Source organism: Thalassophryne amazonica, chromosome 18 (assembly GCF_902500255.1).
Source record: "Thalassophryne amazonica chromosome 18, fThaAma1.1, whole genome shotgun sequence".
In the NCBI taxonomy this organism is placed as follows: Eukaryota; Metazoa; Chordata; class Actinopteri; order Batrachoidiformes; family Batrachoididae; genus Thalassophryne; species Thalassophryne amazonica.
The window spans coordinates 19,498,240-19,511,825 of record NC_047120.1 but is presented as its reverse complement, the minus strand read 5'-3'; the positions used below and the strand labels follow the sequence as shown (position 1 = coordinate 19,511,825).

Genomic DNA, 13,586 nt, shown 5'->3' with positions numbered 1-13,586 from the left:
CCGGATAAAACACAGCATCCAGTTTGGAAATGAACGGCACATTCCACTGTTACAGGAGTTTTTGTCATGGAAAGAGGAGCGGAGGCTTCGCGCGTCGTGGCGGTGCCGCATGGCGCAAAGCAACGCCATGATGAAGCCTCACGGGACATGTTCTAGCATGTCCAGGCACTTCCACAATTTCTCGGCTAATCACTCGATGGAAAAACCACCGACAGCTGTCTGAACGCCATCTCAAAGCCGTTCTGTGAGACCAAAACGGAGGTGGTTTTGTCTCGCTCCAATAGCGAATCCATCGTGATGCGCGAAGCCTCCGCTCGGCTTTCCATGACAAAATCTCTTGTTAAAAGTGAAATCTGCCGGAAAATGGTTGATGTCCAGCTCTTGTGATAACCAGAGAAATGACACACGATGGTCACGGATCCAGACAGCCATCCGTTTAGAAATGAAATGGTCGTTCAGCCTGTTAATGGCAGCTTCGGAGCGCGGCTCGCCCCACAGCCGCTGGGGGCCATCCTTAAAGCGACAGTAACACTCCTTATTCTCTACCAAGCCCATAACATTTTCACCGAAAGGCAGATAAATTTTTCTAATGGTTTCCAGCTGCCTAAAAAAAGCCCAAATCATTCCGCCATTTCCTGGCAATGAAACGACGACGAGGGGGCTGGACCACTCCTCACTCAAAGCCTGCTCACAGGCGAATGACGCAACCGACAGGAGTGGAAAAACTCACGCATGCGCACGAGGGTTCAAGCTTGTCTGACGCAATCACACGTGATTCAAATCCATATGGGTTTTGAAAAATAATAAGGTCGGATACTTTTCTAATAGACCTCGTATATACACACACAATGCCATGCAAGGTGCTCACTACACACCAGGAGCAACTTGGGGACTAAGCACCTTGCCCAAGGGCCCTTAGTGGTCCCCCTCCCCCAGTCTGGCTGGAGTTTCAACCAAGGGTCCGCCTAGTTCAAGCCCAGTGGATAACCACTAGACCTTCACCTCCCCACTTAATCAATTGAGTACCAAAACATATGAAGTATATAACACACAAGGGACAGTATCTCCAACCCGTAAGTTGATCAAGTCGCAAAGATTAATGTTTCAGTCCATGCCAGAGGTACATCATGGGTGGCCCTGGCTGGGCTGATAAAGAAGGCATGTTAAGGAGAAATTGGATGGACAGTGGATGATTCGCATTTCTGGCCTGCATATGCAAACGGTACAAAGGTCAATTTGAACTGACATCTTATATGTGTGCATTTCCCATTGGTTGTGTGGTTAACAACTAAATTGTGGATCAGCTGCTTGCTGTTAGAGATGAAGCTAATACTGACGGAAACTAGGTCTTCCTGGTTTAGCATACACCTTGTTTGCATTACAACACTGGCTACGTTTACATGCCGTTAATATTCGGGATAAGGTCAATATTCCGGTTTCTGAATCATTAGGAATAACCCGTTTACAAGCTTAAGCAGACAGTTACTCCTGTATACATGGTCACTGGTATCATTTGGAATATCCCCATCTAAACAGCGATGCACATTTTCCAGCAGTGCTTGATTTGGTCTGGAGTTCATGCAAATCCTGCTTCGCGTAACTTTTCAGCCACCTTCTTGTAAATGTCGCTATCTCTGTACTTTCTCCCATCAATAAAAGACATTATATTCATGTCTTTCATGATACTAATGAAGTACTCGGTTTCCTCCTCGCTCCAAAAGTGTGGTGCTGTGCTGCTGCGTCTGGATTTCCCCATGCTTGTTTACCTCTGCTTCTGTGGTGTCCGGTGGGTTGCATGCACCAGACACAAGTAGTTGCCGTACTCAAAAGACCAAGATTCCTTGCGGATAGGACATGCGCAGAACATAAAATAATGTTCCTTTCTATGAGGATATTCCGATTCGCGTTTACATGACCTGACATTCGAGTTAGAAAAGGAGTAACCAGGGGTCATATTCGGGTTTTTAAAAACCGGAATATGAGCATATTTGAGTTTTTGCGGGTGTTTACATGGCCGTGCGCAACCGGGTTATTGCTAATATTCCGTTTATGAAAGGGTTATTGGCTGCATGTAAACATAGTCACAGATGAGTTCAAAGTTGTTTTTTTTGTTGTTGTTGTTTTTTTGTACAAAATGTCGTATGACTGGAGTGTAGTGACACTGTCGACAAATTTTGCATGTCTCATTACCAGTCACACCTGTAAAGTGATGGAACACAACCTATAAATGAGGCATGAATTCTAGTCTGGAATCACAAAGTCAGATTTGTTCAGAAAATAACAGTTGCAAGATAAGATCCTGAATGTACTCATGTGGAGGACTCTGATATTGGGGGAGGAGTTGATCAAGAGGCTCCTCCTGTTGGGAAGGTGTCGTAGCACGGACCCACAACAGGGGGCGCAAATGAACGGACAATGAGTAAGCCAAAAGGTAACAATTTACTGTTGTGACAATACACAACTAAACGTACAGAAATTACAAAGTCAATGAACACCAGGTGACGTGTGGGCAGGCTCGAAGATAGAAGACCCCGACGAGAGAGAGACCGCGTCCCACACGGCCTCCACCACCAACGGTCTGAAGAACACCGGAGCCGCCAAGTCCCGAATCCCCAGGTGACCTCTGTCTTCGGCTGTCGACCCTGGTACTGCTGGCAGAAAGCAGAGAAAAGATGAATGAGTGTAAATCCTTACACTCAGTGGTCTATAGTCTGTACACAGTTAGGAGGAGAACCTCCACCTCCGAATCACACACTCGTGCAGCTCCTAGTGTGACCACTTATCTGTAGCGCGGTTGTCGTCGTCACGCTCCACGCCACTTCCCAGATAAGGGTGAACACCACAGGATACCGGCTGCAACAGAAGTTCAGAATCCTACACAACGTGTTAAGCAGCAGAGAAAGTACCTCACGGTAGTCGATTTCTCGGCGAGGAGGTGGAGTCACGATCCGGCTTTTAAGATGGTGATGATGATGATGAACGAGTGACAGCTGGTGCAGGGGATGAATGACAGCTGTCACTTCTTCAGGGTCCGGCGCCCTCTCGTGCTTGGAGCCCGCACTCCAAGCAGGGCGCCCTCTGGTGGTGGTGGGCCAGCAGTACCTCCTCTTCAGCGGCCCACATAACACCTCCACTGTTTCAAACATTGTTTATAATGTACATGTCCTGCCCATTTTAAACTGTCCAAACAAATCGGTGCTGATAAGGACCTATATAATGTAACTTCCCACTAAAATATTCCACTTCACACTAACTACAAAAGGTTACAACCTTAAATAAGAAAATGACACATTTTTCTTATTGCAGTGTGATACATTTCTTAACTATGTGCATTTAAGTAATTCTTTTTATTTTGGCAGATTATATATATGACATGGCATCAACACTCAGGAATCTGACTGACAATGAAAGCCACTGGCAGAAATCCTTTGAGGTTTTTCTGGAGTGCTCTTCTGAGCATCAAGCCATGTACGACTTCATCCACAAGATCCTCCCAGACCTCCTGTCCAGGTAAGACACAAAACTGTGAATTGAAAAGAACCCCCATTACTGGCAGTGCACAGATGAGAGACAGGTTGGACTTGATTTTGATACAAAGGTCTTTGAAGCTGTCAGTCTGAGTGTGTGTGTGTGTGTGTGAGACTATCAACAATCAGATTTTTGACATCCAGCTCCAGATCACCTTCAGAATTGAGTGGAGTCTCCGGGCCCTAATATCTATCTGTGGTGCAAATCTTGTGAGAATCCCTATAGTAGTTTTGACATAATCCTTAAAAGACTATAAAGTGAAATCCTGAGCCAGAATCTGGATCCAGATCACCTCCATAGTGATTGTGAATGTTGAAAAATTGTGCACAATGAGGGGAGAACTTCTACTTGTGCAAATGTCTTTTGATTTTGTGGACATTTTTAATGATCCATTCATTTATTGTTAAAATATAAACTGAAACGGCTTTTTAAAAATAATAAAATGGTTGCTGTTTAAAGAGCCTTTTATTTAGAAGCAGGTGATGTTGTGGTGTTGAAGACACTTCTCTCCTATTTTCCAACTGGGCTTCATGGTGTTCAGCTCATCAATGGAAGTTTTTAAAGTGCATCTGTATTTAGGTTGTCTGCACAGCAAATGTTCCTGATTGGGACAAATAAAACAAAATACTACAGTTTATTGCATGAACTAATATTTGTACCATTGAACGCATAAGCATTCAATATTTGTACAGTATGTGCTCCTGTGGTTACACCATCACAATCCATCCATGGATTGGTCTACCAGTGCTATCCAATGTAGCGAGAGGTGCCACTCCCTCTACTTGCGATTCACTTTTCCCAGTAGTCAGTCCCACATTCCTCCCTCTGACTCCCAGGTGATTTCTCAGATTCCTGCAGTTTATCATGATCACACCCCTGTCCTTAGTGAAGACAGCACCCTGTCACTACCCCCTCATCGTCCTTACAACTGGTTTCCTGGTCTCCAGCGTATCCACCTCAACAGCACATTTTCAGTAAATTGTTCTTTGGTTTTTGTCATGAAACCTGCCTCACTGCATCTGAGTCTGTCTCTAGTTCCCGGTGTGCTGCAACCAGTGTTGCTACAGTTACTTTGAAAAAGTAATCCAATTACTGATTACTCCTTGAAAAAGTAACTTGGTTACTTTACTGATTACTCAATTGTAAAAGTAACTAAGTTAGATTACTAGTTTCTTTCCCCAGTTGCCGACAACAACCCTCTGCCACCTCAATATGACAATGATACCTGTTTTGCCAAAACTCACTTTATAGTCACCCTTTCTTGACTTCAATGAAAATGAATACTTGTTTTATCAAACGTAAAATAAAGACCTCTTTCTTGCCCTCATATTTAATTGTTGACAGCACTGTAACAGTAAAACTTATCATTTCTAACCTACATTGTTTATAAATGTAACTATTAAATACTTTCTAACAAAATCTCTCTAAACATTTTACTTGTCAAAATTATTATAAGTAGTATTAGTAGTTGTAGTAAAAAAAAAGGCTTCAAACTTGACCTTTAATCTAGCGGTGTTGTGGGGGGGGCACATCCCTCCCCCATTCCATCTGGATTCGCCCCTGCTTTGGCGTTTGAGCACAAAGAATGGATAACATTTATTTATGCAGAAAACATGACCAGATTTACAGGTAAGAATGTTTTATTGCGTTTTCACATCATGCTTGCCTCAGAAAGAGAGTTTAGGTGCATTTGAGTGGAAAATAATGTTAGTTGTTGATGCGTCGCGGAGGATCAGCTGTTTTTAGCGAGCAGATACGGAGTAGCTCAGAATTCAAAATAAAGGAGGAAAAAAGCATAAAAATGTCTTTGTAAAGCTCAGTGCAGGTGTGCTGTTGTCACCGCGCTTTAAGAGGTGAGGACGAGTCGTAGCTGCTACAGAAAACTGCGGATTAAAAGTTCACAGCTCGCTTAAAGTGGGCAGTTCAGTCAAACCCCAACCTCCTGCCCACGGACCAAGTTTAATGCTGCTATCGACCCACAATGCAAAAATAATAGTAACGCACAGTGACTTGGAGAAGTAACTTTAATCTAATTACTGATTTGGAAAGATTAACGTGTTAGATTACTCGTTACTAAAAAAAAGTGGTCAGATTAGAGTAACGCGTTACCGGCATCACTGGCTGCAACAATGCATTTCTGTAGTACTCTTCCATTTGAAGCAGATGCTCAACATGTTACCATGCAAAGTGCTCAGACGCATTAAGAGCAACTTGGAGATGAAGGACCTTGCCTAAAAGACCCCCCCCCCCCCCCCCTTTTTAAATTATATTTTATTTTTTGGAGGGGGGAACTGACAAGGCTTTTAACCAATGAACCTCTTGTCTAAAGCCCACCACTTTAATCCCTAGACTTGCCATCACCAATAGGCAGACTGTGGTCCTGGATTAGACCCCCATTTCTTTCTTATGAACTCAGATCTGTTATTATATTTTTGAAGAATCATTTCTATTTTAAGATATGCATCCAGTAAGAAACGTGTGCCAAATTAACATGCAGATCCATATCAAGTCTTCTATGGTGGCCCCAAGTTTAGAAAAAATGGAAAATCCAAAAGAACTTCAGTTCATTTATTGGCCAAATACAGACATCAATACAAAAACAAGGTTATACTTCAAAAAATACAGCACTGAATTATAACACTACATTATGATCGAGACTTGTGCTTGATGCAATTTTCTCAACACAGAAGGCCACAGGAGATCTTTTCTACCTCTGACAATCAGACTGTATAATTCCTACCCCTTGTGCAGGATGAATACATAATGACAGTTACTCAGTTATGTGCTATAGTGGCGAACATCTTGTGGAAATGTTTTTGTTGCAGCTATTGTATAAAAAAATGCTTACTGTTTGGTACTCTAGCCAAATAATTTCCTTCAGGATAATAAAGTTATTCTTATCTGTTCTTTCCTCAGCACTGCAGAGGGGAAATCTCATATCGGTGTCATTGGAGTAGGAAGTGGTGCAGGTAAAAAAACAAGACACTTGCATGATAATTTACACAATAAGTCACCGAGCGACACAAAGTGGTAATCTTCGATGGTCTTGAATGAAGCCCACCCGAAAGAAGAAAATGTTGCAATTCCTTGACTGACCGCTTCAGGGTGGCTCCAAAAGTGAGCAGAATCGTATTCAAGTTCATGTTAAAATGTCCAATTAAACATGTTTAAAGTGTGACAAACAGAACAGAAAAACAGAAAAACAGAACAGAAAAACAGAACTCATAAGAGAAACTGCCTGCTTCATTGGATTAAAGGTACAGTGTCATTTTTGAAGAGAGCAAAAGCTATGTCCATCAAATATATATATATATATTTTTTTTAACATTTTCAACATTATTACCTCCGCCAAGGAGGCTGTGTTTTCAGTCGCGTTTGTTTGTCTTTCAGCAGGATAACTCAAAAAGTTTAGAACGGATTTTGATGAAATTTTGTGGAGTGGTTGGAAATGACAAGAGGAACAAGTGATTAAATTTTAGTGCTGATCTGGATCACAATCTGGATCCCGATGCTAACACATTAGCATGTCTATGGCATTTTCAATGTTAAAAGTTAGCATTAAGTAGTTGCAGCTGTCATCACGTTCGGGTGCATTTGTTTTCAAATTGTAATATTTCTTAAATTTATTTTTGTTTATATATTAATAATCTAATGATTATTATATACAGTTTTAGAGAAAGAGACAAAAAAAATAGATCACTGTACCAAGGAGGGAATCTCTTTAGGGTCAGTGACCCTATGGCCTTGTTTAGAGAAGTGTTTCATAAATGTTAAAAAAAAAATCATATTTGCAGTTTAGTTGAATAATAAATTGAATTTTGTCTCATTTGTTTTTGTCTATAAGCACGTGCAATATCAATATCAGTGCTCAGATGACAGTAGCTTCTGGGAAAGGTGCAAGTTGCAATAAACTGTGATGCCAAGCGCTAAGGATACATGCTATCCAGTCACAGCAGATGAAACTTTTTTTTACTACTGAGCAAACATCATTGTTAGACTTTTTTAGGTTCAATGATTCCACGGCGTGTAGACGTTATGACGTCAGTGACCCCATGGCCTTGGTGGAGGTTTGCACTCTGAGTGCTTCTAGTTTTATTAACTTAGACTTTGACAGAAACATGTAAAAATAACTTTGATATTACAACATAATGTGTGTTTTTTTTTTTTGTCTATTATTCGTGCTTTCAGTGCATCTAAAACAACTTAAAATAGGGCTTGCCAATAACATTAAAACCCTATAGCTTCAGGGGGCTCTGCCCCCACCATGACCTGTGAGAACATAAATTACCTGGTACTAAAATGGTCCTAGCTGGAACCCTTGCCCACACCAAAGCACACTGTATTGAGAACCACCATGCAGTCCCCAAAATATGATTTAATAAACACCCCAACCATGGTTAGCTTTTTTTTTTTGGCCTCTTAGCCTGTGTGTTGCCACCCAGGCTCCACTCTTATTCATTTATGGGTTTGTCACAGTGTAGTCAGTCAGTGCTGCCAACATGGCCACACCCAGATATGAGCATCATATCAGCTATTCCAGGTGACTTCAAACATGGCTTGCCCAGTATATAGGGAGGCACAGTGGATTAATGGTTAGTACTATTGCCTCACAGCAAGAAGGCTGTGGGATCAATTCCCACCTGGTTCTTTGTGTGGAGTTTGCATGTTCTCCCTGTGTCTGGATTTCCTCCCACTATCAAAAACATGGTTCTTTCTCTGCCCCTGACCAAGCCAGCATCTCTACATCTGGAATTAGTCCTGTGGCATTGGGCTGTGGCTGCCCACTGCTCCTAGTGGCTGGATTGTGTCTAACTGTAATTTGGACACGTTAAATGCAGAGGACAAATTTTACTGTATGTACGAGGTCTGTTAGAAAAGTATCCGACCTTTTTTTTTTATGTTTTTTTTTTTTGCAAAAACCTGATGGATTTGAATCAAGCGTGCTTGCATGAGCCAACCTTGAACCTTCGTGTGCATGCATGAATTTTTTCACGCCTGTCGATTGCGTGTGTGAGGTCGTGTGTAGTGCTCTCGATGGATTTTCATTACAAGGAAAATGGTGGAACGACTGGAGCAGCGCTACTGAATCAACTTTTGCCAGAAACTGGGCGACAGCCAGGTGGAAACCATTTGGAAGATTCAGACAGCTTTCGGTGACAATACTATGGGCATCACACAGATTAAGGAGCGGTACAACTGGTTTAAAGATGTCCACACAACGGTGGAGAGCGAGCCGCGCTCCGGGCGGCCATCAACATGCTGAAATGACCAGATCATTTCCAAAGTGAACGCTGTGGTGATGCGGGACCGTCATGTGACTATCCGAGAAATTGCGGAAGAGGTGGACATCAGCACTTTTTCCGCACATTCCACTGTGACAGAAAATTTGGCCATGAAAAGAGTGGCGGTGAAATTTACGTTGAAGCTGCTAACGGTGGAGCAAAAACACCTTCATGTTGAAGTCTCACAGGACATGCTGGACTCCGAAAAATGATGCCACCTCTTCCACAATTTCTCGGATAGTCAAACGACTGAAAAGCCACCGAAAGCTGTCTGAATCTTATGAATGGTTTCCACCTGGCTGTCGCCCAGTTTCTGGCAAAATTTGATTCAGTAGCGCTGCTCCAGTCATTCCGCCATTTTCCTTGCAATGAAAATCCGCCGAGAGCGCTACACACGACCTCACACAAATGGTGCTTGCCAGCAACTGACGCAATCAACAGGTGTGTAAAAGTTCACGCATGCGCATGAAGGTTCAAGGTTGGCTCATGCAAGCACACGTGATTCAAATCCATCAGGTTTTACAAAAAAAGTCAGATACTCGTCTAACAGACCTCGTATTCATCTTTGTACAATAACAATACAGCTGTTTCTACTTCATTTTCTTAATCAAATAGTCTGTGATCCCTGCCATAACTTTCTGTAAATGTGCTGTGGTTTATGGCTGCAGCTGTGAAAACTCTTTGCCCTAACAACCACTGTCAAGAGTTTAATTGTAAAACTCACACTCCATGTTTTTTAATTGAACTTTTTTTTTGACAGTGTGGTGTTTCCTCAGTTATGTCAAAGCCAGTCTGTGTACTTTACCTGATCTTGTCTGACACTGTAGGTGAAGTTGACCTGGAGTTGCTTTCTGCAATCCATCAGAAGTATCCATGGCTGACACTGGAAAACCAGGTGGTGCAGCCGAACAGCCAGCAACTACATAAGTACAGAGGTAGACGAGACACGGATGCAAAGTTCTCTCACACATCACAAGTTCTGCACCTGCATGTTCCCACACCCCAAAATATATTCCAGCATTTTATTTAGTGAGCCCTACTGAGAGCATGGTCCTCTGTCGAAAAAGGATGAACTGTCATTCTAGCTCAAGGGAGCGATTGTCCCACAGTGGAGGAGCTTAGGGCCCCTTCACACAGTGTGAATTTGGTTGAATTGTGCATGAAGCAGGAATCGTATGTAAAACATGCAATTTCGTAGCTGCTTCCAACGGATCATAAAGCTGTTGTTACAACTATTTGTGCACACCAGTGGCTGAAAGACAGTGTGTGTGTGTGTGTGTGTGTGTGTGTGTGTGTGTGTGTGCGCTGTACGAACCCATTGAGACCTCTCACGGCAGGTGTCAGCCAAATTCCAGATGACACGCACAAACATCTAACACTGCTCACATGGCACTTAGAAAATGTGTGGCCATTCGCACTATCATCACAAAAAGTCAGCAAATGATCACTGAGCTGGATGTGAAATCTAAGTGCCTCCATGACTGGAGTTAGAAATGCCACACACGTGGTGCATGTGTCTCCCCCAACACATCTGGGGGGGGAGTACACTTACATACATCAAATGCTTATATGTATGTACACATCTGATCACATGGGGAGCTGGACAACCAGGTCTGTCAGCTGCTCGCAGCACACTGACGGCTGGATAACACACAGAAACAACTGCGAGGACAGTTGCATAAATTATGACAATACCTACAGCCGCAATTGCATAACGAAAATGAATGACCACATAACAAAGTTGCTTGAGAACATGTTCTGTGTTTGAAAGGACATGAACTTACAACATTCCTCCATGATGTGTGTATCTCTGCCTGCTTTCCTCGTATAGAAAACATCTTTCGCCTCTGCAGCAGCCGGACACAGTGCACCTCGTCCATGTCTTTGTTGATTTCAGACATTTTTCTACACTGTTTACAGGCCAGTGATGGTAGTGCAGTGGTAAAGTTTCCATCTGGTAATCAGAGCTTATGGGTTTGAAAACTGTGAATGACATCTTATTTACCCGCAGGGTTTTTGTATTGCGTCCTCTTTTATGTATCATTTACATCAACCCATTGATATTCACTAATTACACGGCTGGTGTTTATTTTATTCTCTTCTCCACATCAGCAGTGTGATGTGGTGCAGCTGCTCGCACTGTTTCCTGCTCAAAAGACACCGTTGCACCCGGATCGTGCATGCCTGCCCGTTGGCGCAATGTTTCTTGGTGCGCTCATACGAGCTCTACCACAGTGAGTCACCCTGAGTTATATGTATTTGCACTGTGTGAAGGGGCCCTTAAGTATCTCTGGGTCTTGTTCACGAGTCAGGGAGATTGGCAGACAGATTGGGGTGGTCTGATGTTGTACTGGACAATTGTGGTGAAGGAGGAGCTGAACAAGAAGGCAAAACTCAGTTTATTGTTAACATACTTGCCAATAAAGCTGATTGTTAATCTAAATAAAGTGTGGTGTGTGTGTGTGTGTAGCTTTGGTGTCACAGAGACCAGATTTAGATTACATCAAGTTTTCCTGGAACATGATGACTGCCTCTGAGTTTGAGGAGAGCTGGAAAGTGAAAAAAATAACCAAGAAGGTTGACTTCATCCATATGATCCAGGTTAGTGTTTCTGTTTTCGTGGTATCATGTATGATTATTCCATGAATGCGGTTCTCCTCTCATTTGTCTGCTGGACTCGACAGGTGCTGTACTATATGGAGGACCTTGAATCAACAATCACCTTCTACCAGAGTCTCCTTAAAAATAATGGCAAGATCCTTCTCATTCTTGTCTCTAGTAAGTGGTCTAACATGTGATCATCAAAGCATTTTATGAGGGCTGACTGAGAGGTTTGAGCCTGACCCAGAAAAAGTAGAGACCAATATTTCTTGAGAATGTGTGAAGTTTTGATTCAGTGGGTGAAATGTTGGTGAACACTTTGTTAAATCTGATTGTTCGAGGTGGATTTCTCCACTTCAAAACAAAATGAACTTGCTGCACATCAGGGGTTGTCTGGAAAGGGTCTTAAAGAAAAGTTGCATCATTGCCGGAGACAAGAAAGAGTTGCTATGCCACCAGCTAGGCAACACCAAAATAAATGAGAAGTCTGCATGTACCGATGGATGAGACATGGTGACTGTCAATCTGAGTGAAGACAGTGCGATGGCTGTCTGCTGCTTTATGGCACAACAATAGCAACCCCCGTTGAATTGGCAGCTATAAGAACAAACCAACAAAGACTTTATTTCTTACATGTTCACAATCATGACAGAGGAAGGGGTCACACACAGGTCAAGGCAATGAGGTGTTTTTTTTTTTTTTGTAACGTGTACTCCCAAGCTATAGAGGGAGCTCTGTAGGTAAGAATGTGACCCACAAAACCCCCAGACAATACAGCAAATAACTGACCAAACTTGTGTATTTCTCCTTTTCAAATTCTCACCAAACAGTGTCTTGTAAAACTGAGATGTGGATAGTTTTCCAAGCTGATGTTGCTTTCTTTGCACACCTTATTCCAGGTGAGAGTGGTTGGGCAAAGTTGGGGAAGACCTACAAGGACCAGCTGCCTAACAGTGGGACCAGTTGGTGGGTGACCACAGAAGACGTCAAAAGGTTCTTGGACTCCAGAGAAGTGACCTACCAGAGCTATGAGCTGCTGTCTCAAATGGATATCACAGAGTGTTTCTCTGAGGGGTCCGAGAAAGGAGAGCTGCTGCTTGATTTTCTAACTGGAGTGCTGGACTTCAGTAAGACAGCCTCATCTGAGCTCAGATCCAGCGTCTTAGCTTTTCTGCGGCACCCAGACTGCAGCACTGAGTCTGATGGCAGAATTATCTTCAACAACAACTTGCGAGCGCTCATTGCTGACCCCCTTCCCCTCTCAAAATGCTGAGGCATTTTCAAATTGAGTAAAATTTCATATTTTGAGTAAAGAGAAATGATGGCGTGTTTTTATTTTAAACACTGATTGTTGAGAAAAATGTGAATAATATTTAGGGTCTGTTGGTCCAGGGGCACCGGACTGTAGATGCCCACTGCTCCTAGTGGTTGGATTGTGTCTGTAATTGGGTGATTCTTTAACTCCGGGCACTATTGGCCTTGTAAATGTAATTTCCACCACACCATTGCCTTACAATATAAAGTGCCTTGGGGCAACTGTTTGTTGTGATTTGGTGCTATATACATGTGCTCTGATGTCACTGTTTATCTCCATAGAAACTACCCAAACAATCTTTCATACAAACTGTTTAAAGGGATATTACAGTGTTGTGGTGGAAATTACTCCAATAGTGTGGGACAACTACATTTTGTTTAAAAAAGTCACAACAGTTGTATGACATTGAATACCCCAATTATGTTTTGATTATTTTACTGATATTTTATTCAGAGATATTTTAAAACATTAGAAAAAACGTTTCTTTACCATTAATTTTTATCATTGAAGATCAAAAGTCTGGGTGTGAGACAAGCACAAAACTGCAATATTTGCATATAATGATGCTGAAAAAAAGGTGAAAAAGTCATCATAGACTACTAGAACAAATTTCTTAACACACTTTCATTGTAAAGATAACTATAAAAGTGTGAAATTTCCCCTTTTTTCTGTTTTTCATACAATATGATCAAAGGACATAATAAGTGCCCGTAGTCTAAGAATCACCCAATTGGGATGGAGATGACAAATTTCATTGAATAATGGCCATATTATTATAGTTTAGAAAAGTGAGAATACACTGCAGATCTGCTATCCTTGAGTCTAAAATCAGCATTTGGTTTATCTTAAATATTTCTTAA

The 13,586-nt window shown here is 42.2% G+C and overlaps 1 protein-coding gene across 1 annotated transcript; it reads left to right on the top strand.

Annotated features, from left to right (window-relative positions):
• The first annotated feature begins 3,373 nt into the window (after positions 1 to 3,373).
• Positions 3,374 to 12,684, top strand: LOC117530541 (histamine N-methyltransferase-like). The gene is made up of 6 exons (XM_034193435.1): positions 3,374 to 3,510; positions 6,445 to 6,497; positions 9,638 to 9,745; positions 11,281 to 11,411; positions 11,495 to 11,588; positions 12,311 to 12,684. The coding sequence occupies exons 1-6, from the start codon at positions 3,374 to 3,376 to the stop codon at positions 12,682 to 12,684; spliced, it is 897 nt and encodes a 298-aa protein (XP_034049326.1).
• The last annotated feature ends 902 nt before the right edge of the window (positions 12,685 to 13,586 follow it).